The sequence below is a fragment of the Enhydra lutris genome, unplaced genomic scaffold (assembly GCF_002288905.1).
Source record: "Enhydra lutris kenyoni isolate GAN:26980312 unplaced genomic scaffold, ASM228890v2 scaffoldscaffold17, whole genome shotgun sequence".
In the NCBI taxonomy this organism is placed as follows: Eukaryota; Metazoa; Chordata; class Mammalia; order Carnivora; family Mustelidae; genus Enhydra; species Enhydra lutris.
The window spans coordinates 50,260,514-50,285,414 of NW_019154101.1; the positions used below are offsets into that span (position 1 = coordinate 50,260,514).

At 41.6% G+C, this 24,901-nt stretch overlaps 1 protein-coding gene across 1 annotated transcript in view; it reads left to right on the forward strand.

Moving 5' to 3' along the window:
• Positions 1–24,701, forward strand: part of LOC111147888 (melanocortin 2 receptor accessory protein 2) — a 49,434-nt gene extending 24,733 nt beyond the window's left edge. The window contains exons 3-4 of the mRNA XM_022504152.1: positions 9,863–9,962; positions 24,245–24,701. Of these exons, the coding sequence (XP_022359860.1) occupies positions 9,863–9,962; positions 24,245–24,638 (494 nt within the window). The 3' untranslated portion in view covers positions 24,639–24,701. The remainder of the gene's footprint in view (positions 1–9,862; positions 9,963–24,244) is intronic.
• The last annotated feature ends 200 nt before the right edge of the window (positions 24,702–24,901 follow it).

Here is a 24,901-nt window from a genome sequence, read left to right on the forward strand (position 1 = left end):
GAGGATAGGCAGCAGCTGGAAAAGTATGTAATTAAATCCTTCCCAGGGAGAAACTAGGAGACGGAAGTTTTAAAGCCGGGGCACAGGGGTCCAAGAGCACCTGGCTCTGGGGGACCTAAAGAGACCAGGTTTGGCAACTTACAGCTGACAAAATCCACAGGCAGAGAGACAAGTCCTGGTGGAACAAGAAAGGAATTTATTTCAGTGAGGCCAACACTGGAAAGACAGCAGACTAGTGTCTCAGACTCTCTCCAAAGTGCCAAAGATACTTCCAGGTTTATATAAAGAAAATGTTGGACAAAGGTGGGCAGGAAAGGTCAGGTTGATCATTGTCTTGGAGTCAGTCATGGGCAGGGTCTTGCTGGCTCAGGGCAGTCGTTATGGGTTGTTTCCATTCCCATCAGGGGACCTTTTGCTCTGGGATCTTTTGCCTGATGAAAGAAAGAAATAAGCTGGAAAGAAGAACTTAATCAATTAGAAAGTTTGAGGTTAAAATGGAGGTAGTGGAAATCCTCTTCCAGTTTTTGCCTGTTTCCTCTCTTTTCAGCCAAGTAGATGGCTGGGCAAGTCCTCCTGCTTGTTAAGAATGGCTTTTTTGTTCCCTACAGTCCTGTAGGACTCCTGAATGTAAGCACCATTGGTATCAGAGCCAGGAGACTGGGGGCCTCTCCCTTGGGCTGTAGCCACAGAAGCTAGAGTGTCAGACATGTGTATAAGCTCTCTCCAGGGAGATGCCAGTGACTTGGTTTTATGATTAGAATAGGCTGCAGGGAGAAGGCAGGGTGGGTTGGCAGCTTCCCTGGGAGACTGCAGGCAGCCGCTGGATGGGTGCTAAATCCGAGGCCCCGCCCGAGGCCTCATCCTTTAAAGCAGGCAGAGAAACTCCTGTCCAGGAAAGAATGGGAAGTAGGCGTCTTTGTCTGCTTCCTCTGCAGTGAGCCTTGGGGGGATAGCTGTGGTGGGGGCTCGCCTGCCTGCCCTTGAATTACTGCTTCTTTGTTTGCTATGTAGTCTTTAGGTTCTTACATACCTCAGCCCTTTTGGTTTTCAGAGCTAGGCATTTTAGTGGCCTGTCTCTGCAGTGAGGGTCTTAAAACTGGGGCTCCAGAGGTGCTGTCCAAACCGTTTCCATCTTAGGGAGAAGCTGGAAGTTGGGGGTTTCCTTCCAACTGTATGTTGCTATGTTGGGGGTAGGGATTATGGCAAGAGTGTGTCTCAGACCTTCCTATCCATTTTTTTTTCTTTCTTTTTTTTTTTCTCCTATCCATTTTTATGTGGGTGTTTTCCTCTTTGGCAGAGGTGTCGGAGGGACTTTGCTAGTTTCTGGATATCTTTCAGAGGGAATTCCTCCATATGCAGTTGTATATTCAATGTGTTTGTGGATGGAGGCAAACTCAGGAGCCTCCTAAGTCTTCATCCTGGTCAAGTCCCATTCCAGCTTAATTAAGTGATCAAGGCTTTGATTCTCCTGTGGCAGGAAGGCTTTGCCTGTGGGTCCCCGGAGCCTGGAAGCCACTGGTGGCTAGTGGCTGCGGCAGAGCCTCTAGTGGGCCAATTAGAGGGCAGTGATACTGTTAGGAATTAGTTGGACAGTTGGATAGTCAGGGCTGGGGTCCCCAACAATGAAATGAAAATATGGAGTTGGGGCAGCTAAGATAGAACAGCACTGACATCACTGACATCCTGTTTTGCAGCTTAAGCAGGACCCCACCAGCATTCTGCTTTGCAGCCATTGCAGAAATGACTTCCGCAAAACGTCCGCAAATAAGGCAGGTAACCACAAAACATTTGTCAGTATCACCAGCAAGGGGCGGTTAATAAAGAAGACCCCAGATGTCAGGAAAAAAAAGAAAAAAAAGACCATCAGCACATAGACTTTAGCCTAATAGACTTTAGCATGTAGATGGATACAGGACCCAAGCCCTGATTGGCACCACTCAGCACACCCTGATTGCTTTAAATAGTTCTGGAAAAGAGCTCATAAAACCCCCTAAACTTAGAAACTCCGAGGGCAACACTCTTGCCCCTCCCAGCCCCCCCCCACCTCCCACCCCAGGAGCTTTATAACATTGCTCAGTAAACTTTGCTTTGCTGCCGGCCACTCTTCATCTGGTCTACCTCTTCATTCTTCGTGGGGGCACGACCAAGAAGGAGGGGCGGCGCTAAAGGCAGAGAAAATCCTACAATACTCTGGCTGGTTCCCAAGTCCTGGTCTCCACCAGTGGACCTGTAAAGGGCTTCAGAGTTACTCATTTACCGGATCAAGGGCTTTCTATATTTGTTCCTTAAAAAGTTATTAACTAAATCATATATCCTTTATCCCTGAAGTGAGTCGTAATAATTAAATGCTTTCACTCCTTCATTTATTGATGTCTGCTCAGTATTTCTCTGTGGAAATTTTGAAAAGCAGATGAAATCCATTAGGATATGCTTCATTGATTATCTGTTGGAAGGCTGTTGCTGTCAGGGCATGAAATCATGCTCTTTCATTTACTTTAATTATTCAGTCTTGTTTTTCTGGAGCAATCTTTAGGTAAAGACACTTGCTTTTTAAGAATTTTAGTACAAAGAATTTTAGTACAAAGCAAATTTTAGTACTGGGCAAATTGCCAAATATTTCCCTATAATTTGCACTTTTACAGGTTGGTGAACCAAATTTTTTCTGTCAGCGTGCTCCTATCTCTTTTCCTTAGTTTAAGGGGCAAAGAAGACAGGCTTGCTGCTATTATTTTGGTTGGTATATCTCTAGATATAATTGGAAATCTTTTTTTGAGCATATTATATTCTAGAAATCATTATAACTGGTAGCAAAATGTAGACAGAAGTATGACACATTACATATTTACTTTACGTACTATACTATTAATAAGGAATGCTTTGTTAGTTTTAGCATTCACATCAGGAAAAAACGGAATGCCTGGTTGAGTCCTTACTGTTTGGATGTAAAAAATCTTACCAAAATAGAGGTCCTTAGCTTCCAGAACCTGACAATATATGAGGCACAGAGAAGAGAATAAGAAACAAACGAAAAACACAGACATACAGGAAAATAAAAAAGAATAAGTCAACTATTGTATTGTGTACTTTGGTATAGTTTCTTCCACTTTAAAATGCTGTGATTCTGGGGTGCCTGGGTGGCTCAGTCATTAAGGGTCTGCCTTTGGCTCAGGTCATGATCCCAGGGTCCTGGGATTGAGCCCTGCTCGGCGGGGAGCCTGCTTCTCCCTCTGCCACTTCCCCTGCTTGTGTTCCCTCTGTGGCTGTCTCTCTCTTTCTGTCAAATAAATAAAATCTTTAAAAGAAAAAAAATTTTTTTAAATTAAGTTGTGATTCTGACCTTCAAGTGTGTCTCCTTGTATTATAGAGCAGAATTCAAAGCCAGTTAGGTGTAGATTTAGAAAAATAGAAGCCAGATATTTCAAGGGGAAGCATTTATTGAGGACAGGATAACAGTTGTCTTCATTTGCTTTACCTGTAACAGATCATACTTGGCAACAGTAGCTCCATCTTTAGTTAGACCAGGTTCTTCTGCCTGCTGAAATGAAGAGTCCTGCCTTCAAATGGTCTTTCATCTGAGAGGCAAGTTCTGGTGGTTATTGTGAATTCTCCTTTTGCTCTCAGTTTTGCATCTGGTATTAAACCTTATAATCCATCAGAAGTGGAAGTATATCTGACATATATTTGGCACCAACAGAATGACCATCCACTCATTCACTGTTTCTTTCAGCAAGTATTTACCTAGTACCCATTATGTGCAGCACTCTTTTAAGAACTGGAGACGCAACAGCAAACAAAAGAGGCAAAAATACCTCAGCTTATAGATCTTGTATCCTCGTGGGAGAGATAGACAATAAATAAGTTAAATAAGCAAACCATGCCATATGGTCATAGAAATAGAGTAGGGAAAGGAGATGCAGAGTATGGTGGTAAAATTATACATAGGGTGGCCATGGAAGGACTTACCGAGAAGGAGAAATTTGAGAAAAGACCTGAAGGAAGTGAGAGGCTGAATTGGAAGGTATCTGGAGAAGAGCATTCCAGAAAATGCTCCGTGGCAAGAATGAAATGGATCATCCAAGGACCAATGAGGAGACCAGCATGGTACCAGGGGAGTCACTATGAGGCAGGATAGCAAGAGAAGAAGTCAGGGAATAGAGAAGAGGAAAAAGGCAATAGTGCCTTTGAGATCACTTTTTCTCTGAGATGCCATTTGGAGAAGAGGAATCGCATCTGGTTTAGGCTTCAATAAGACGTCGCTGTGGGTCGGGGAGGGAGGGAGGGAGGGAGATTGGAAACAGAAGACCAGTCAGAGGAGGCTCTCACAGTAGTTCAGGCAGCTGATGACAGTGGCTTGGCCATGGTGGGGGACAGTGGAGTGGTGAGAGGTGCATACATTCTGGATAGTTCTAAAAGATAGATCTGATAGTCTTCATCAGTAGATTGGTCATAGGGCATAATAGAAATTGAAGAGCCAAGGAGGATTTGAAGATACGTGATCTAATTGGCAGCACGAATTGCAATGAACAGAGATGGGGGAAACTATGGGAGAAGCAGGAACATCAGGAGCTCAGCTTTGGACTTGTTAAATTGAGACCTATCAGACATCCAATAGGACATGGCAGGAGAGATGTGCTGTGAAGGTGTGAATTTGAGAGTCACGGCGTATAAATCATATTCAAAGTTAAGAGGCTGGATGAATGAGTATAGATAGAAAACTGAAGAGGTACAAGAACTGAGCCCTGGCACACGCTAGCATTTTAAAGTTGGAGGTGTTAGGAGGAAAGTAGCAAAGGAGCCTAAATGGAATGAATGTACAGGAAGGTAGGAAGAAAACAGGGCAATTGTGTTTCCTGGAAGTCAAAGAAAGAAAGAGTTCAGGGATGAGGCTGTGTTAAATGCTGCTATTAGGTCAAGTAAGTTGAAGACTGTGACTTGACTGTTCGATTTACAACACAGAAGTTATTGGCAATGATTTGAAAGCAGTCTTAGCAGAGTGTGTGGGGAGTGAAAGGCTGATGGAATTGGTTCAAGAAAAAAAAATGAGAGGAGAAGAACTGAAAACCATACGTACAGACAGATCTCTCAAGAATTTTGCTATGAAGGGAAAGAGAAATAGGACATTTAGGAAGACCTTGACTCGGCACCTCGGTGGCTCAGTGGGTTAAGCTGCTGCTTTCAGCTCAGGTCATGATCTCAGGGTTCTGGGATCGAGTCCCACATCAGGCTCTCTGCTCCTCAGGGAGCCTGTTTCCTCCTCCTCTCTCTCTCTGCTTGCCTCTCTGTCCACTTGTGATCTCTCTCTGTCAAACAAATAAAATCTTTAAAAAAAAAAAAAAAAGGAAGACCTTGACTAGGTGAGACAAGATGTTCTTAGAGAAGCAGAAGCAAAGCCTATAAGTCCATATGTGGACACGTTTACATTTTAGCAGGACCATTAGCTGCTGTGTTGACGAAAGACTGAAGGAGCACGCTTTTATTCTGAGCCATCAGTGGAGGTCATATCCCATGCTTTTTTTCATATGCCAACTTGTAGATAATGCCAGCCACACTCATGGACGAATTAGCAAGAAGCCAGATCATCAAGACGAGAAGTAGAGCTGGAGCATGTGAAGGCTTAGAGTAAGACGTGTCATTGGAAGCACAGTCAAAGCAAGCAAGTTCTGGAACGGCACTGTTGGCTCCTTGCCAGGAATTCAGACCACAAAATTGGCCTTAATGCATTAGAAAGCAGAAGTGCTATGAGGACAGCTATGGCTCTCGTATCCTGAATCCTCTCCTTCAGTTAGTATTAATCCTTGTTTTTCATACAGCCAGGAGATGGAAAGGTCACAATTAATTCTTAGGAGGTGGAAAGGAGGGAGCTGGGATTGGGTAGTTGGCCCTAGTCTGTCCCTAGAGTAGAAAAGATAATCATGGTGAAACAGCATCCCACCAGTGAAAGCCACCCTGTCGTCAGCTTTCTTCTCTGTTTCATTCCATTCACCATCTAGAAGTCCCCTTGACAATTTACCCCTTTATTGTAATGATCTCTAAATAGTTCAGTTTCTAGACAGAACAGAAGTGGCCGCTGGGCTCTGTTAGAAACACCTTAGGAAAGCTTCTCTTGGTTTCCTTAACCAGCTGGCCTCACTGGAGCTTTACTCTCTATAAACCGTTATTTTGAATCCTTCTCAGGGAAGGGTGCTTTGGAGAGGGCCAGGTTCTCCGCTTTCTCTCTTTGACTGCCATGCCCATGTCTGTGAAACATGTTATATAAATAAAAGTGCAGGAGAGTTTAGATATGCCTGGGCCAAGATGGGGACCTCTGATATTCCCTGAAAGGGGCTCAGGGTAAAAAAGTGCCCTAGGGTCAGGCCATGTGACACAGGATGAGGGAGAGGAAAATTAATGGAAATAACTAGAGGAAGCAAAATTCTGTTTGAAGAGGAATGTGAATAAACAGAGCCACTCGAGGCATATTGTAATAGGATATGTAGATGCCATATTATCAAAGAAGCATTTGGAAATGCCATTGGACCACTGGCATTCTCAAGTTCTAACTGTCGCCCTGATCCTCCCTCGCCTGCTCCCCCATGACATCAAGGAAGAGCTGTGACCATCTCATGCCCCACAGTATTGTTGCCTTTTGATCTGCTCCCTGGGGTGCTAGGAAGGCAGAGAGAAGGAACTAGGCTGGATTAAAGGCACCCCTTCTCCATCTCTGCCCACCCTGAGCTAGAGAAGCGAAGAAGTAAAGGGGATCCAGCCATTGTTTGCAGGGCGAAAACTGTCCTAATGCGAACACCTTCCAATGTGAATCAACATGACAAGGTTAAATTCTCAACTGAGAACTTCAGTATAATTCTTGCATATACTTTAGAATTTATTTTTGCTCTGCAGGCCGTTGATGAAGTACAGCATGCTGAACCGTCATTATCAGTGAGGTGGGACTTCCCAGGCTGTGCCCCCAGGACTGAGGTGTTATTCTCGAATGTTGGTTGCACTTGTGTACACGTGTTTTTTTGGTATTCATCCTTTTGTCCTTTTTAGGCTTTATTTCCACTATGTTATAAGGCAAAGTCTACAATTTCTATTGCTTTGGCACTCTTGGAGTCCAAGGAAAGATATATTAGTTTTGTGTCCAGAGCACTGAATGAACATGGTTGAATAAAAATGAACTTCAGGGCAATCCTATATGTAGAATGAAATATGAATTATTCAGAGTAAATTGCCGATCTGACTTCTTAACTTTAGAAAAAGGGCAATACATGATTTAATTAGAATGATGCTTTGCACTGAAACACATTAAATGTTTTTTTAATTTAATGTGTGTGTGTGTGTTTTTTTTTTAAATTTCTAAGCATTCTCACTGTGATCTCATGTAGGGGGACTTCTTAGAACGGATCAGAAAATGTGAAGTATTTTTTACCATTCTGACTGGTGTGAGGTGGTGAGGATGTGGAGAAAGGGGAACCCTCTTAAAATTGCTGGTGGGAATGCAAGCTTGTTTGGGCAATCTGGAAAACAGCATGGCAGTTCCTCAAGAAGATAAAAACAAGCTACCCTACAACCCAGCAATTACACTACTAGGTATTTACCCGAAGGATACAAATATAGTGATCTGAAGGGACACCTGCACCCCAATGTTTATAGCAGCAATGTCCACAATAGCCAAGACATGGGAAGAGCCCAGATGTTCATTGATAGATCAATGGATAAAGAAGATGTGGTCTCTATATACAATGGAATATTACTCAGCCATCAAAAAATGAAATCTTGCCATTTGCAATGACATGGAGGGAACTGGAGGGTATTATGCTAAGTGAAATAAATCAATCAGAGAAAGACAGTTATCGTATGATTTCACTCATATGTGGAATTTAAGAAACAAAACAGAGGATCATAGGGGAAGGGAGGGAAAAATAAAGTAAGACAAAACCATAAGAGACTCTTATCCTTAGGAAACCAACAGGGTTGTTTCAGGGGAGGTGGATGGGTGATGGGCATTAAGGAGAGTACTCGATGAAATGAGCACTCAGTGTTATATACAACTGATGAATCACTATATTCTACCTGTGAAACTAATAATGTACTACATGTTAATTAATTGAAGGTAAATTAAAAATAACTTTAAAAAAGAAAGAAAATGTAAAATGATTCAATTTTGGTGCCTTCCCCAGATCTGAGACCCTAAAATGTATGTGCCAGTTTTTGTAGACTATCCAGTCTCATCCCTGTCCCAAGGATGTATACTTGTGACTATTAATCAAGAAAAGATCAAGGAAGGGCCCTTGTAGAGAAGCATAAGCATGTTATGGGGTTCGAAGGAGGGAAAAAACACATTACTTAGGGAAGTTAGTCCAGGCTTTGTGAGGGAGATGGTATAAGGAATGGTCTTTTTTTTTTTTAAGATTTTATTTATTTATTTGACAGAGAGATACATAGTGAGAAAGAAAACACAAGTAGAGGGAGTGGGAGAGGGAGAAGTAGGCCTCCTGCCAGGGAGCCCCATATGGGACTCCATCCCAGGACCCTGGGATCATAACCCCAGCTGAAGGCAGACACTTAATGACTTACCACCCAGGAGCCCCAAGGAATGGTCTTTGAAGGATGGATAGACTTATTAGCTCTATGTTGGGGAAAACTATTCCAGCCAGGTGAGGGTAAGAGCCCCTGAAAAGGTGTGGATCTTAGGAAGTTATGGCTACGAATTAAGGTAAATACAGGGACACAGTATTCCCTTGTCTAATTGGAAACATGGGTTTTAAAGTACAGGTAAGCTGGGAGAGATTGATGATAATTTTAACCATAATAGCTGTCAAATATGGGGTACATTTTTCTCAGATGCCAGACATTGTAGAAAGTGCTTTACATATGGAATCTCTTTTATTTTTTTTATTTATTTTTTTTTTTTTTTAAAGATTTTATTTATTTGTCAGAGAGAGAGAGAGAGAGCGAGAGTGAGCACAAGCAGATAGAGTGGCAGGCAGAGGCAGAGGGAGAAGCAGGCTCCCTGCCGAGCAAGGAGCCCGATGTGGGACTCGATCCCAGGACTCTGGGATCATGACCTGAGCTGAAGGCAGCCGCTTAGCCAACTGAGCCACCCAGGCGTCCCTGGAATCTCTTTTAATTTGGAAAAGGTCAGGGCTATTTTTGCCAGAGGTTTTTTGTTTGTATTGCTTTGTTTTTGCTTTGCTGAAGAATTTTTCATAAAGGAACAACATTAACAGAGTTATCATAAAGTAGGTTCATACAGAGATGAGAGAGAGGGAAAGACACAGGATAGGGAGAGCACTCAGAAGGTGATTTGTATGTTCTCCTCAAGAATTAATGAGGACTGAGTTATTCCAGTATGAATGTAAGTAAGTGAAAATACAAAATTGGGTTGGTTTGAATGAGAATTAATTTTCTTTTTTTAAGTAGGCTCCATACCCAGCGTGGGCTTGAACTCACAACCTTGACATCAAGAGTTACATGCTCTACTGATTGGGTCGGCTAGGTGCCCCCAGAATTTATTTTAAATTTCATATTGCAATCTCTGCTAAAAAAGATATTTTCTAACTCGGGACACTTAAGTGGAAACTTACGGACCTAGATGATCTACAGTCTTTCTGGGGTTCCTTCATTAAAATATGGAAACAAAGAGTCAATAAGGCCAAAGTCTCTCAGTGTCATCTTGGGACAGAAACCCTGCAGCACACAGGATCTTCCCTCTCCCTCATTCCTTACATCTTATCTGTCCCCAGTTGACTAATGGGTCAAGATTGTCTTATCATATTGTTAACTTTCTTCTCTTATTTCATGTAATGAAAAAATCAGATTCCTTGAATGTTCAAGTTTTAAGCTGTTATGAAATGCTAATCCCCGTATTAACTGTTTACAGATTCCATTGTGATTGGATTTTGGGTTGGTCTGGCTGTCTTCGTGATTTTCATGTTTTTTGTGCTGACTTTGTTGACCAAGACAGGAGCGCCACACCAGGAGTAAGTTTGGGTCTTTCCTAAATATCTATTAAGCCCCATGGGAACTAAATAAATAGACATACTATCCAGGGCTGGGGTTGCTTCCAGTGGGGGAAAAAGGGGCTGGTTATGGATTTACTGCCTGTACCCAGTTGCCTTTGGGTGGAATCACCTTCCTCCTGGCACTTCACCTCTTGGCCCTGGGGCTTGTTTTCAAGAGGACCCTTGTGAACCTAGGTTTCACAGTGATCCAGGCCTGATTTTTTATTTTGAAATGTTTATTAATTAGGTTGTATTTTCTCCTATTCCCAAAAGAATTTGGGTGACTTACGAGACCAAAATTAGTGGGGAAGAAAAAAAAGATAGTAGCAAAATGGGATGAAAACCAGTTATTTGTTTATTCATTTATTTTCATTTATCAATTTATTCATTCTATAAATATTTGCCAGGTAACTATGTGCTATGTATTATACTAAGTGACATGAAGTTAAAATAGGAAAGTCCTTTTGTTCAGTAGCTCACTGTTTAGCAGAAGATAAATTAGTTACTGATTAAGAAAATTCAAGAAAATTAGAGTATGCTAGGATCTATGTTAATCTATGATGTAGTTTTTTAATTAAATTAAAAATAAATTTAATTAAAAATTAATTAATTAGCTAAGAATTAATTTAATTAAAAAATATTTTTATTATGTTATGTTAGTCACCATACAGTATATGATTAGTTTTTGATGCAGTGTTCCATGATTCATTGTTTGCATATAACACCCAGTGCTCCAAGCAATACGTTTTAAAAAAACATTTCAAGGAAACTGAGGGTTGATGGGGGGAGGGGTGTTGGGTGAGGGGGCATGGGGTTATGGACATTGGGGAGGGTATGTGCTACGGTGAGTGCTGTGAAGTGTGTAAACCTGGCGATTCACAGACCTGTACCCCTGGGGATAAAAATATATGTTTATAAAAAATAAAATTAAAAAACAAAAACAAAAACAGAAACATTTCAAGGAGCAGAGAAATAGTTACAACTGGGTACTCAGTTGAATTATTGACAATAAAACAGTGAGTTAAACACTGAGCTTCCTTGAAGCTAAGATAAAAAGAGAAACACCAAGAATTATATAATTCTCAGGGCAGGATAAAGAACATTTGTGTTGGGCCTTAGATTTATGGAGGAAATTATTACATAACTCTTAAAGAACATTGAGTAACATCAGAAGGTATTTTTTCAGTTGTGGATTGCAAAAAACTCAGAAATGTTTTCGAGGATTTTTATTATCCCAACTCTTCAAACAAAGCAAGAAATAACATATGTCGAATACCTTTTTAGTCAGTCCCAGCCAGCACAGATAGCACACTCCAATTAGGTAATTGGAGGAATTTTCGATGACAAGAGTATCCCCGAGTTGTGGCCAGATGGAAAGATAATCGGACAGGACAGTGCAGGGCCCCCCAGGCGACCAACACTGAGGAACCTAGGACCAACCACCCTAGATCTGAAGGGGACCCAGGAGTTCCGTGAAAAGGGTGGCTGAAAGGAGCTGTGACTTTGGGTTGAAGGACAGAGCTAGCCCGATGGGACCCCTCTCAGGAGGGACCTCAAAATAAATACCAAGTCCTTATTTTCCTTCCTCCTTCCACCTCTTACCATTGCTGTCCATTGGCTGACCACAGGGGCACAGCCAGCAGCCAGTCTCCTCCAACAAAGGTCAGTTTTCTAAGCCACAGAGCACACAGCAGCAGGCAGAATGGCAGAGAGCGGCCTGGGAGAGTAAATGGAAGAAATGTTGCAACATCCTACCGTTTTCCATCTAGTTGCCCTCCTACTCCGCATAGCCTGGCAACAGGATTCTCCCCGTTGTCATATCTCCTCACACTCTCTCCTGCGGCTGTTCAGTCTTCAGCCTGCACTTGCGCACTCTAACAAGTGCCTGGAGAAAGGGAGCAGTTCTGCTCTTCACTCAGCTATTTTCAGACATTAAGGTGCAGAAAAAAAAAATTAAACACATTTTAAATGAAAGGAAAATAACATTTATTGAAGCCTACAGACACATCCAGTTGAGAATCTCTTTAACAGCCACTGAAAAGCCACTAAAAAGACAGGGAACTTCCCTTTCTTCTGTGTTCTCATAAAAATCCGTACATGCCTTTGCTTCTGTTATACTGGTCCAGGGAATTTGAAGATAGGGTGTGGGTAGCAACAGTGTTAAGAAAAGCAGAGGACAGACTTAGGTTAGGGAACATCTCATGGAGTGGTCAGTGAACAGCAGCACTGTGATCTTCCTTTTCTTCAAAGGGACAGATTTTCGCAGGACTGTTGGGATATGTTTGCTTGATATAGGATGCACGTGATCTTTACGCTTGAGAACACCCTACTCCCAAAGAAAACATGACTTCACGTCATGATTAACTTTATGCACCAAGCTGTCGAGGCCATGATACCGAAATAGTTGATCAAATATTATTCTAGGCATGTCTGCATTTATGTTTTTCATTGAGTTAACATTTAAATTAGTAGACTGAGGAAAGCAGGTCGTCGTCCATAATGTGAGTGGGTTTCATCCAATCAATCATTGGAAAGCCTCCCTTGAAAGAGAATGACGTCTCTCAAGCAGAGAGGAATTCCCACCGAAGATTGCCCACAGCCTCACTCTGCAGCTCTTCCCTGGGGCTCCAGCCCGCCGGCTTAACTGGCAGATTTTGGACTTGCTAGCCTCCACAGTCCACGTGAACCAGTTCCTTAAAATAAAAAATTAAATTAAAATAAATTAATATATTTAAATAATTAAAATAAATCTCAGACACTCTCTCTCTCTCTCTCTCTCTCTCTCTCTCACACACACACACACACACACACACATACACTGGTTGTTTTTGTCTCTCTGGAGCCCTCTGATCCATCTCCTTAATCTGTCATGGTGACCCTGGGTAGCTGAGACTTGTTTCCAGTCTTTCAATTGGCAGTTCAGTCCTCCTGCTAGCTGGGTTTTCTTTTGATGGTGGTTCTGAATAATCTCAATGAGAGAACAGCGGTTATTGTAACTCTGTGCTTTTTAATGAGGTTAAGGAGAAAGTCTAAACTTTTTTTGACTTCAATAAATGGATCAGCCCTTGGGGCCACATTGTAAATGCTTTTTTGAGTCTGAGGCAGTATAAGACGTGGCGTTTGGTTGCTCTATATCATAATAGAAGCCGGAAAGAAACAGACATGAGGCAAAAATCCCTGAGTGGATCAGTTAAAGAGGCTTTTAGATCTTAGTAAATTTGACATTCATTTGGCAGAAATTTTCTCTAAAGGAGACATTATTTTTTTCCACTTGGTCAGCATGAATCTAAAACAACCAATTTAAGCTTCCCTATGTGATAATTAGGCATGGAGGAAAGAATGATAAGTCACGGAGAATAATAAGAGCTTTTTTAAAAATATTTATCATGTGCTAGGGTCTGCTAATCCCCTTATTTGTATAATCTCACTAAGTCCTCACAGAAAGATGAAGTAAATCTTGTAGGCGTTCCAACTTTACAGATGAGAAAAATGAATCACTTGTCTGACGTCTCACAGGTAAAAACAACTGTTGGTCCGGGCCTCAAACACAAACCTCTTGGACTCGGAAGTTTTTGTTATTAACCACTACATGGAATGATCTCGTGTTGGTAATTTTTAATCTCTTCCTTCTTCAGAACTAAAGATACTAGCAACCAATCACATTTGTTTCCTTTTGTCACTTATTGGACCACGTGTGGGCTCTGGAGTCAAACATTTCCGGACTGACTTACTGAGACTTTGGGCTGGATTCTTAACCTCTCCTGGCCTGAAATTCCTCTTGTATAAAAATAAAATAGTATCTGCCTCCTAGGATTATTATTATTATTTTTTAAAGATTTTATTTATTTATTTGATGGAGAGAGAGACTGTGAGAGAGGGAACACAAGCAGGGGGAGTAGGAGAGAGAGAAGCAGGCTTCCAAAGGAGCAGGGAGCCCGATGCAGGACTCGATCCCAGGATCCTGGGATCATGAGCTGAGCTGAAGGCAGATACTTAACAGCCAAGCCACCCAGGTGCCCCTGCCTCTGAGAATTATTGTAAAGGCTCAATGAGCTGACACCTGTGGAATGGCTTGCACAGGCTGGATTCACAGTGGTACTCAGAGAAGGTTAGTCCCTCCCTGGCTTGCTGGTTGGAGGTAAATAGGAAGAGGGAGAACAAGAAACCCATACTCCCATGGGACAGCCAGGCCCTAAGCATTCACATTTTATCTGCACTTGGGAGTTCTCTACCCAGCCTCACCTTGGGTGTGTCTCTCAGGCAAATGGTGGGATGATTTTTAGAAAGGAGGCTAAGGAGAGAGTTTTGGTAATTAGTCAGAAAGACTGACATGTCTGCTTTACATATCAGGCTCTCTGGGTGGTTTGTCACAAAGAACAGTTACTTCCTCAAGTAAGATGTCAGGCAGCGTCCTTTTGAAATATGACTCTAACACGCTGGTTAATATCCCTGATCTAGTCTGCAAGTTCAGATTGGACTAGTGCTGAGTTTACTGCTTAATTCTGTCTTTCTCTCCATGGAGGTATTTCAGGCCAAGATGTGCATCTCCTTAAAAGTAGTAAGACACAAGGATGGTAGCTACGACAACCCATGCTTCTCATCCTTGTTCCCACGCCCACAAAGACATCACTAATCAGCTGTGCTATCAACCTACAAAGCTGAGACTTGGCCTCAGAATTGTTTTCAAAACATCACTTTGGGGACACTTGGGTGGCTCAGTCGGTTGAGCATCTAACTCTTGATTTTGGCTCCACTTGTGATTTCAGGGTCCTGAGATCAAGCCCTAAGTGGGAGTCTGCTCAAGATGCTTTCTTTCCCTCTGCCCTACTGTGCTCACATGTGGGCTCGTGCATGCTCTCTCTCAAAATAAATAAATAAATCTTAAAAAAAAAACTTTAAAAAAACAAAAAATCTTAAAAAAAAACAAAAAACAAAACAACCCCAAACACCGCTTTGGGCAGCCATCAGGAATCAATCACAGTTTACTCAACAGAGAATATGTGTTTGCCGTCTCTGGCTGGACCTTCATTTAACAGTGTTGGATGGTAGGAGTTGAGATCCATTCACTACACAGAGCCAATGACATCACAATAACATGGATAAGTTGTTTCCCTGAAGATTTCACATTGGGATCATATCAGCATAAGAACTTCAATTCTGGAGTCACTGGCATCTCAAGGGCTTTGGTGAAGAATGGGAATGTATAATAATCAGACTAGGTAATGAGACGGTAACAAACAGCTCCTCAGATCTTGGTATGACACAAGACACGGTTATTTCTTACCAAGCTGCATGTTTGCCGAGGGTCAGCAACAGGTGGATAGAAGCTTCTCGACTTGTTCCTTTAACAGGGAAGAGCTTCTGCGGAGATCTCACAACCGCCCTTCTGTTCTTCAGCCAGGAAGTGACGCACATTCCTTCCTCCCAGCAGCTCATTGGCCAGAACTAACCACACCCACGCACTGCCCAGGCTGAGAAGGGTAATCTGTGGGCCCAGAAGAAGAGAACCAGATACTTGTGAGCACTACTAGTAAAGTATACTGCAGAGGAAAAAAGACTATTATGAAGCTGACATCACCTTTCTTAAAAGCTTTTAGGCCCAAGAAACAGCTTGAATGGGGATTATTTTTCTTATGGAATATTTGCTGCTGTGTGGTGGGGAGGGGAGCCAGAAAACCCCCTCTTACCTGGATCCTTTATGGACGATGAAGATAAAAAACCATTTCCTCCTGCTTTCTCAGCTAAGGGGCCATTTACTGTGCGTGATTTCTTGTTAAAGCATTATAGCCCCATTATCATAAGTCTGCCAGAGAGAGAGTAACAGAAAAGGCTTGGATCACATTTTTATGTCGACTATTTTGGACTTCCTAAAAAACTATCGAACCCCAGATATCATATGCCTCAAATACCCTCCTTTTGTAGCCTTTGCTAAGAGCACCTTGTCCAAGTGGGGATGTTCTTCATTTAGGAGTGAGTGCAGAATTGCTTGTGTGTGACCTTAGAAAAATGGAAATTACATTTTACCTTGAATTGCAATTTACCCGAATATGGCACTGCTAAAAGATGGGTACAGTGCATCTAAAAGCTTATAGCAAGAAAGTGTCAGTGCTCAGTGTTTTTGACAATGACCAAGGGCCACAGGAACTAGCTGGCAAGGTGCAGATATAGTGTGTATTCCTGAGGAAGCCCTAACATTTCGTGAGGTCTACCACCATTGACAGGTAGAAAACCTATGTCATGTATCAGATCAGTTACTTTTAATTTCCCATCAGTTAAGTGGTGCTTACTGAGTGCACAGCTGTGGCTTGCTCAGGACCGTGCGGAGGGTTGTTGTAATGTAGTGAACTCTTTCTTGCCCCAGAGAGACTGACATCTTCCTAGTAAGTGAGAACTAGCACCTATAGCCACCAAAAGGCACGTCCACACCCAGACAGAAGGGCCGGCACCTCTAGGGCTTGTTACATGAGAGAAAGCTTTCAGCACATCTCCATAAATATTAGTGGTTATTATTGTTTTCTCATTAGTTGTTAATCACAGAGATTTCACTCTTTGTAGGTCATTGTTTAGCTTAACGCACCTGTAAAAGACCACTGGGAATGACTTCTGAAAGTCTGGACTGCCCACCACTCTTCCTGAAGGCAAACCTGAAGACAGTCGTGGGCATGCTAAGACTCAGCATAGCAGAAATACTTCATTTGTAAACATTGTAATAAATCTGGAAAAATCCCTAGAGGAATAACCTGGAGCATTATAGGTGTTTTCCTTCTCCAAATGGAAGTGAGAGATTCTGTCGACCTGACCTGATTTATCTCTTGGGCACAGAGGAAGGAGCACTTAACACTGGGGGAGGCTGTGTCCTTCATGGGAACCAGGGCTTCAGGCCACCTGCAGACACAGCTGTTCAGAACACTCACTGAGGCTCTAATGACTGCGAGGCCTTTCAGGAGATGCAAAGATGGATAAAATACAGCACAGCGGTGTAGAGGAGAAGAAGGGCTGTGCGTAAATAGCTCTGCCATGAGGCAGGAAGAGATGCATCTTGTTAGTGAAGTACAGTGGGAGGGAAGGACTCTGTCCTTCCCATTGGGAGGTCAGAGAGTCTTCCTAGAGACAGTGACATCTGTGTTGGACAGCGAAGAAGATATTTGACTTTGATGGACAGAAGGACCCATTAGGCAGGAGGAAGAGCACAAGCAAAGCACAGAGACAGAGAGTCCTGAGCGCATCTGGGGATGGTCAGGTGCCATATGGCTGGACTGTAGGGTTAGCAAGGGGACTCTGGTGGGAGAGTACACCAGAAAGACTGGTTGATGCAAGGGTGGGGAGACTGAGCTGACCAGGTGGAGAGTCTGGGGAGCTGGTGAAAGTTTGTGAGCTGGGGAATATCATAGGAATAATGGCAATCAGTGCAGGTACCAAAGGACTGGGTGTTAGAGGCTCTCTGTTCAGGTATAGAAAATTCCCCAGGGGCAGGGAATACATGACCCAACCCATGGGGGGGAAGAAGGAAAAAACCAAGAATCAGAACAGTCTGAACAATCTCTTTATTCCGGCTTGTGTAGTTTAGTAAGGTTGCAACAAATAGGTTAAGTCCCAGTTGCATTTTTTTACAAGATGAAAATGAGGAATAACAAACTCTTAAAACAAAGAAATGAACAGGATTTCAAGGCTAAGTTTCCTATCAGAATAAACTATTGTAATTTTTAAATAGTTAAGATGACACAGGAGAACTTCTCTTGAGCACACTAGCTATATCATCAATTTCATGATGACAAGATGTAGAATAGGTAGGAACGGAACAAAAACAATAAAAAATGCTAAAATTATTTGTGATTCTAAGTTTTCTGACAAACTATCTTGGTTTGTTTAGGCTGCTATAGAAGAGTACTGTAGACTAGAAGACTTATAAATAATATAAATATGTTTCTTATGGTTTTGGAGGCTGGAAATTCAAAGTGCTGGCATATTCAGTATCTGGCTCATAGATGGTAGACTTTTCACTGTGTCTTCACATAAAGTGAGGGGTCTTGCTTGAGGCTCTTAATAAGGGCACTAATCCTATTCATTAAGGTTAAATCTCCTTTTCCTTTGCTAGATTTCAACATAGCAATTTTGGAGGGACACAGACATATGGCCTATAGCACAAATATTCTTCAGTGTTCTCTCTTCCTTGTGAGAGCTTATGACATGGTATTAATTCCTAGTCAGGTAAACATCTCAAAGTTACTCTTCTTTCAGTGTTTCGGTTTTTGAAGCTTCTGGCTGCTGGCTTTAACTGTAATTTGAATCAAGGTAGAATTTAAGATGTTTGACCCTTGTAGTTTTTCATCTTCCCAGGTGTAATCAAAGCCGTAGGAGAATGAGTTGACTTCAGACTCTCCTAACTGATCTAATAGGTGCCATAGAGCATCGTTTTCCCCTATGCCAGCTTCATTTGAGAGGATGAGAAAGTCAGAACTAGCTCTCTTCTCTTTGGGAGACCCATAGAGCAGTCCCCAGACCAGCCACAGGCTGGAGAGACATCCTTAGCCATATGGCACGTGTTTCTTTTCTAAAAACGAAATTACGACACATCCAGCTGCAAACTACCCCCTGCCTAATTAGTGAGAATCCTTTGATATTCACTGCATTATATACATAAGAATATTTTTGGGTGTGACCCATGAGGGCTAGGCTGCTTTAAAAAATAGGGAACCACTGAAGGGCAACATTTTCACTGGCTTTCCTTAAAGCCATTCTTACCAATAAGTGGCAGGAAGTCTTCCCCACGGAACTTGAGCCCCTATAGCCTTCAAGCCTGGCCAGTTGTAGAAATTGCAAGATGTCCCTTTTTAGTAGCTCTATGGTATATGAGTTCCAAGGATCTATGTGGGAAGGCCTCATGGAAGACTATGGACCAGAACTTGAGGATGTGCAGAGCACTGCAGGGGACAGAGACAGGGTGTTTCCCTTCACCAAAAGTTGGTGCTGGGCAGATATGAATGTGACTACTTTGTGGGACCACCTGTATCTCTCAATCTAGAGTCCACACTCAGGATCTCCCTATTAATAGGCCATCTCTTAGTAAGGCTCACCTGTTCTTACTGAGCTGGGTATGCTGCCCTTGAATTAATGTCTGCCCCTATAAGAACTATAGAAGAGGTCTCCTGCCAAGGCAAAGGTTGATTTAATTTCAAAATCTTTTCATCATTCATTCATTTAAGAGAAATTTATTGAGCAGCTACTGTATGCCTAATAGTGTGCTAAGTACTGGGAACATAGGCAAGAAACATGCAATACCTGCCCTCAAGAGGTCATAATCTTAATGGGGGTGCCAGACAAGAAATTAGTATAATACAGAGTGAGAAGACACATGGAGAGAAGCACCCAGTCCTTGAGAACATTCTAACTCAGACTGGAGGAGACTGAGAAGACTTCTAGAACGATGTGAAACCATATATAATTCATGAAGGGCCAAGAGATGACAGACTGGTGGGTTCCAGTTCCAATAATGGCAGAGTAGCTTGCTTTACATTACCTTGGCATCTAACCACTATAAAATTTAGACAAAATGTAAGGTATGAATATTGGAAGGCATTGGAGTCTAAATATTGTCAGACAAAATGGAAGGGCTTTTGGCCCTTGAAAGGAGGAAACTTCATTAATTTATGTCTTTGGTTTTATGGCTTTCCACCTGAAGTCTTCCAATTACAAGCATGATTTATTTTTTCTTATACTAATGTCTTCCTTAATTCCATTTGTAGTGTTTTAAAATTTTCAGTGTATAGGTCTTATACATCCTTTGTTAATTTTTCCCCAAGTACAGTCATACCCTCTAGATAGGGTAGATTTGGTTCCAGACCACTGCAATAAAGCAAATATTGTAATAAGATGAGTTAAATGAGATTTTTGGATTCACAGAGCATATAAAAGTTATGTTTACATTGTACTGTAGTCTGTTAGGTCTGTAATAGCATTATGTCTAAAAATTAAGTGTACATACTTTAAAAGTTCTTTATTGTAAAAAAAATACTGTCATCTGAGCGTTTAGCAAGTAATCTTCTTGCTGGTGGAGGATCTTGCTTTAGTATTGATGGCTGCTGGCTGATCAGAGTGGTGGTTGCTGAAGGTGGGGGTGGCTGGGCAATTTCTTAAAGTAAACATGGAGTTTGCCTCATTGATTTACTCTTCTTTTCACAAACAATTTCTCTGTAGCATTCATGCTATTGTTGTTGTTTTTAAAGATTTTATTTATTATTTGTCAGAAAAAGAGAGAGAGCACAAGCAGGGGGAGCTGCAGGCAGAGAGAGAAGCAGGCCCCCTGCTGCACAAGGAGCCCGATGGGGGACTTGATCCCAGGATGCTGGGATCATGACCTGAGGTGAAGGCAGACTCATAAGGGACTCTTAACTGACTGAGACACCCAGGTGCCCAGCATTCATGCTGTTTGATAGCATTTTATGTACAGTAGAACTTCTTTCAAAATTGGAGTCTGTCCTTTCAAACCCTGCTGCTGCTTTATCAACTAAGCTTATATAATATTCTAAATCCTTTGTTGTCATTTCAACAATCTTTATAGCATCTTTATCAGGAGTTGATACCATCTCAAGAATCCAATTTCTTTGCTCAACCATAAGAAGCTCCTCATCCTTTCAAGTTTGGATCCCCAGTCCCATCTTCAGCTCCACTTCTATTCCAGCTCTCTTGCCATTTCTACCACATCCACAGTTACTTCCTCTACGGAAATCTTGAAGCTCTCAAAGTCATTCATGAACATTGGAGTCAGTTTCTCCCAAACTCCTGTTCATGTTGATTTTTTAATCCCTTTTTCATAAATCATAAATATTTTTAGTGGCATCTAGAATGGTGAATCCTTGGGAGGTTTTGACTTGTCTTTGCCTAGATCCACCAGAGGAGTCACTATCTGCCACAGCAATAGCCTTATGAAATGTGTTTCTTAAAAAGTAAGACTTGAAAGTCAAAATTTCTCCTGATTCATGGGCTGCAGAATGGATGTCATGTTAGCAGGTATGGAAACAACATGAATCTTGTTTCTGTAAATGTCCATCAGAGCTCTTGGGTGACCAAGTACATTATCAGTGAGCAGTATTATTTGGAAATGAATCTTTATTTTGAGCAGTAGGTCTCAACAGTGAGCTTAAGATATTCACTAACCATGTTGTAAACAGATGTGCTGTCATCTAGCCTTTGTTGTTCCATTTATAGAGCACAGGCAGAGTAGATTTAGCATAAACTCCTTAGTGCCACAGGATTTTCAGAATGGTGCATGACAGTGACGTCAGTATAAAGTCACCAGCTGCATTAGCCCTTGACAAGAGAGTCAGCCGGTCCTTTGAAGCCAGGCATTGACTTCTCTTCTCTAACTATTAAAGTCCTAGATGGCATCTTCTTCCAATAGAAGTCCGTTTCGTCTGCACCAAAAATCTGTTTAGTGTAGCTGCCTGTATTAATGATATCAGCTAGATCTTCAGGATAACTTGCTGCAGCTTCTACTCCCCCACCTACCGCTTCTCCCTGCCCTTTGATGTTACGGAGATGGGTTGTTTTTCCTTAAACCTCATGAGCCAGCCTCTGCTAACTTCAGGCTTTCTCTCTGCAGTCTCCTCACCTCTCTCAGCCTTCATAGATTTGAAGAGTTAGGGCCTTGCTCTGGATTAGGCTTTGGTTGAAGGGAATCTTGTCGCTGGTTCGGTCATCTATCTGGATCATTAAAACTTCCTCCATATTGGCAATATGACTGTTTTACTTTCTTACCAGTGGTGTGTTCACTGAAGCAGCACTTTGAATTTCTTTCAAGAACTTTTTCCTTTGCCTTCACAACCTGGTTAACTGTTTGGCACAAAAGGACTAGCTTTTGGTCTGTCTTGGATTTTGACGTGTCTTCCTCGGTATGCTTAACCATTTTTAGCTTTTGATTGAAAGTGAGAGATGTGTAACTCTTCCTTTCACTTACACTTAGGGCCAGTGGAGGGTTATGAATTGGCACAATTTCAATATCATTGTGTCTCAGGAAATAGGGAGGCCCAAGAAAAGGGAGAGATATTGGGAAGGCTGGTCAGTGAAGCAGTCAGGACACAACATGTATCATTTGAGTTTGCCATCCTGTGTGGGTGCAGTTCATGGTGCCCCAAAACCAATTAAGAGAATAACATTAAAAATCACTGATCACAGATCACCATAACAAATGTAATAGTAATAAAAATGTTTGAACTATTGCAAGAATTACTGAAATGTGACACAGAAAGTGAGCAAATGCTGTTGGAAAAATGGGGCTGATAGACTTCTCAGACACAGGGTTGCCACAAACCTTCAATTTGTAAAAAACACAGTATTGTGAAGTGTAATGAAATGAAAAGCAAGAAAATGAGGTTTGCCTGTGTTCTATTTTTTTGATGCTATTGTGAATGGAATTTTTTTCTTATTGTCTATTGCTGTGTCTAAGGTAAATTGAAAGGGAAGTCTTTTAAACAACAGTTGCGGATCAACTGGATAAACTTAAAAATGAACCTTGATCCCTATCTCAACATGCATCATATGCCCACAGTAAAAGCTCCTAGAAGAGCTCTATCCAAGAGAACTTTTATGATGTTGTAACTATTCTCTGTGCTGTCCAATTAGGTAACCCCAGGCCACATGTAGCTACTGGGCACTTGAAATGTGGATGATATAATGGAGATACTGAATTTTATTTTACTTAATTTAAATTTAAATAGTCCCCTGTGGCTAGTGGCTATTATATTGGACACCCTACTTCTAGAAGAAAGCATAGGAGAATATTGTCATGAATATAGGGTAGGCAATTATTTCTTAGAAATGATATAAAAAGCACTAAATATAAAACAAAAAAATGACAACTTGAAATTAACTGAAATTTAAAGCTGCTACTCATCAAAAGACATCTTAAAAATGAAAATGCATTCTGAAGGGAGACAAACCATAAGAGGCTCTTAATCTCACAAAACAAACTGAGAGTTGCTGTGGGGAGAAGGGGAGTGAGAGGGTGGTTGGGTTATGGACATTGGGGAAGATATGTGCTATGGTGAGTGCTGTGAAGTGTGTAAACCTGGCAATTCATAGACCTGTACCCCTGGGGCTAATAATACATTATATGTTAATAAAAAAATTTTAAAAATTAAAAAATAAAATGCAAGTCACAGATCAAGAGAAAATGTTTGCAATACATTTGACAAAGGACTTGTATTCAAAATGTGTTATGAAACAATCACAAATTGGTAACAAAAATAATCAATTTTTTAAATGTGCAAAAGGCTAATATAGAAACTTCACAAAAGAAGATAAACCAATAGCCAGCAAACACATGCAAAGGTGATCAACATTGCTAGATACCAGAGAAATGTATATTCAAATCCTGATAAGACGCCATTTCTCTCCCACTAGTATGACTAACTTGAAAAGACTGACATCATCAAATGTTGACAAGGATGAGGAGTAACTGGAACCCTCATACTTTGTGGTAGGGTGTAAAATGGCAGAACCACTTTTGGAAAACTGCAGTTTCATAAAAGGTCAAGCATAGATCTACTGTGTGACCCAGTAATTCTACTCTGAGGTATTTACTCAAGAGCAATAAAAATGTATATCTACAAAGAAACTTACCCAGAATGTTCTTAGCAGCCCTAAGCACAACAGTGCCAAATTGTCAACAACCCAAATGCCCTTTAATTGAACAAATAAACAAATTGTAATATACTTATATGATGAAATATCACTAAGCAAGAAGGATAAACTATTATTATATGCAACAACATGGATGAATCTCAAAAAAAACATTACACCAAGCAAAAGAATTCAGGCACAGGAGGCTATATGTTGTATCAATTTGTATGAATTTCAGAAACAGGCTAAACTAGCCTGTGGTGATAAAAATCAAAACATTACCTATAGGAGGTGGAAATTAATGGGAAGTTCAAGAATAGACAAAGCTTATCGATAGAAATCGAAATCAAGGCAGTGTTACCTAAAGGGGATAGAAACTGAATGGAAAGAAACTTTCTAGGAGAGTATTCATTTGAAAGAGAGAAAGAACATGTGTGCAGGGGGGCAGTGTGATGGTGCTCCCTGATGGCACACACATGCTGATGGCAGGGCCCGATCTCAGGACCCTGGGATCATGACCAGAGCTGAAACTAAGAGTCGGACACTGAACCGATTGAGCCAACCAGGCACCCTCCAAAACCATGATTTCTGAATGTGACTGAGCTGGTGTGTAAAGCAGTCTTATCTTTTCCTTCTCCTTACAGCAATGCAGAATCTTCAGAGAAGAGATTCAGAATGAATAGCTTTGTGTCAGACTTTGGAAGACCACTGGAGCCAGATAAGGTATTTTCTCGACAGGGCAATGAGGAATCCAGATCTCTCTTTCATTGCTACATCAATGAAATGGAACACTTGGATAGGGCTAAAGCTTGTCAACAGACCGCAGCCCTTGACAGCAGTGTTCAACTCCAGGAAGCCATTAGAAGCAACGGGCGGCCAGAGGAGGAGCTGAACAGGCTCATGAAGTTTGACATCCCCAACTTTGTGAACACAGACCAGAACTCCTCCTTTGGAGAGGATGATCTTCTGATTTCAGAGCCACCTATTGTTCTAGAAAATAAGCCAGTTTCCCAGACCTCACACAAAGACCTGGACTGAGAAACTACTCTGTAAAGCGTCTTCCTGAAGATGTTGGGTGTGTATTTGTAAAGCAAGAAATCTCCATTCACCAGAATTGTTTGTGTGGGTGGGTGGGAGGGTTATGAGAGAGACAGGAAGAGAGAAGAGAGTCCCCTCAGAAAAGAGCTGAATAAGCCGAGTTTCTGTGCCTTTCAACACAGTTCAGGCTTCTTGGGGAAAAAAGTTTGCACAGTCTCATCCTCCTTGTTGAAGAATTTGACCACATACTCTGTGTCAATATT